General features: G+C 23.6%; 1 protein-coding gene across 1 annotated transcript; it reads right to left on the bottom strand.

Annotated features, from left to right (window-relative positions):
• Positions 1 to 189: 189 nt before the first annotated feature.
• LOC126909948 (lymphocyte-specific helicase-like) lies at positions 190 to 1,294 on the bottom strand (the record flags this gene model as incomplete). Its single annotated transcript, XM_050692354.1, has 4 exons — positions 190 to 390; positions 453 to 675; positions 737 to 957; positions 1,106 to 1,294. Coding segments are annotated over 4 exons (819 nt in total), but the record flags the coding sequence as incomplete, so codon positions are not given.
• Positions 1,295 to 1,341: the final 47 nt, after the last annotated feature.

Genomic DNA, 1,341 nt, shown 5'->3' with positions numbered 1-1,341 from the left:
TTTTTTTTTAATTATATTTAACATAAAAAAATAGTTATTGGATTATAAACTTATGGGATTATGTGTTTATGATAGTAACATTGTTCCTAAAATAAGTATCCACAATTTTTTTATTAATTTTTGTGGCTTTTTAATTAAATATTTGTAGTTTTAAATTTTATAAGCTACACGTGATCTACTCTTATAATATAATTAATAAAATATTCAAAATTTATTTAATTTTTTTACTTTTTGCTGTTTTAGTAGTACTTCCATGTGTTTATTTAATGTTGCTTTATATAATTCCTGCTGTCTTTCAGTAACTGGAGCATAAATAACAACTTCTTTTTTAGGAGGAAGTTTTAAATCAGTTTCTTTTTTTTCACGTCTTAAAATGAAAGGCTTAATAACCTACAAAATATTTTGTCTTAAATTAATATCATACAAACCCAATATTAAAAAATAAAACAAACCTTTTGAATAATATCCAAAATTTCATTTTTTTTTGCCATACTTGCAATTTTAATATTATCGTCAAAGAAATCATCAACTACAAACCATGAATTAAAATCTTCTAACTTATCAAATAATTTGGGCATTAACAAATTGAGTAAAGACCAAAGTTCTGTCATATCATTTTGAATTGGTGTTCCAGTGAGAATAAGTTTATTTGCACACTTAAATTCTCTCATAGCTCTAAAAAATAATTATCAGTTAAAAATATATATATATTTCAATAATAATTTATAAAATTTACTTAGATGTTAGTGCGTTGAAATTTTTAAGTTTGTGTCCTTCATCTACAGTTATGTATTTCCAATCAATTGTTGACAAAAATTTTATATCTACACGCATTACCTCATATGTAGTTATAATTATAGGATAACAATTCATATCATTTACTCTGTGAGTTTTTTTAAACTTAGATCGAGCAGCAATTCTTTCAGTTTCTGAACCATGGTAAAGTAAAGAAGGTAGCTATGTAAATAAAATAAAATATAATATATAGAATTTACAGTATGTAAAGCAATAGATTTCAATTATACTTATTGTTTGTAATAATTGACCTGTTTTATTACTTTTAAACAATCTGTATAATAATTAACTTGAAAATTTATAGATTCACCTCAGGGGAAAATTTAGTGAATTCCGACAACCAATTAGGTATAGTAGAAAGAGGAGCAATAACAAGAAAAGGACCTTTAATATTCATTTCAATAAGAAAACAATAGAATGCTATTGTTTGAATAGTTTTACCAAGACCCATATCATCAGCTAAAATACCATTCAATCCATTTTCGAACAAAGTCTGAAATTTAAATAATATTTAATACAATAATACACCAATAAAACCTTAATTAT

This window comes from Daktulosphaira vitifoliae, unplaced genomic scaffold (genome assembly GCF_025091365.1).
Source record: "Daktulosphaira vitifoliae isolate Bord-2020 unplaced genomic scaffold, ASM2509136v1 Scaffold_2487, whole genome shotgun sequence".
Lineage (NCBI taxonomy): Eukaryota > Metazoa > Arthropoda > Insecta > Hemiptera > Phylloxeridae > Daktulosphaira > Daktulosphaira vitifoliae.
Note: the sequence above shows the minus strand (reverse complement) of the source record. Positions and strands in the feature narration are given on the sequence as shown.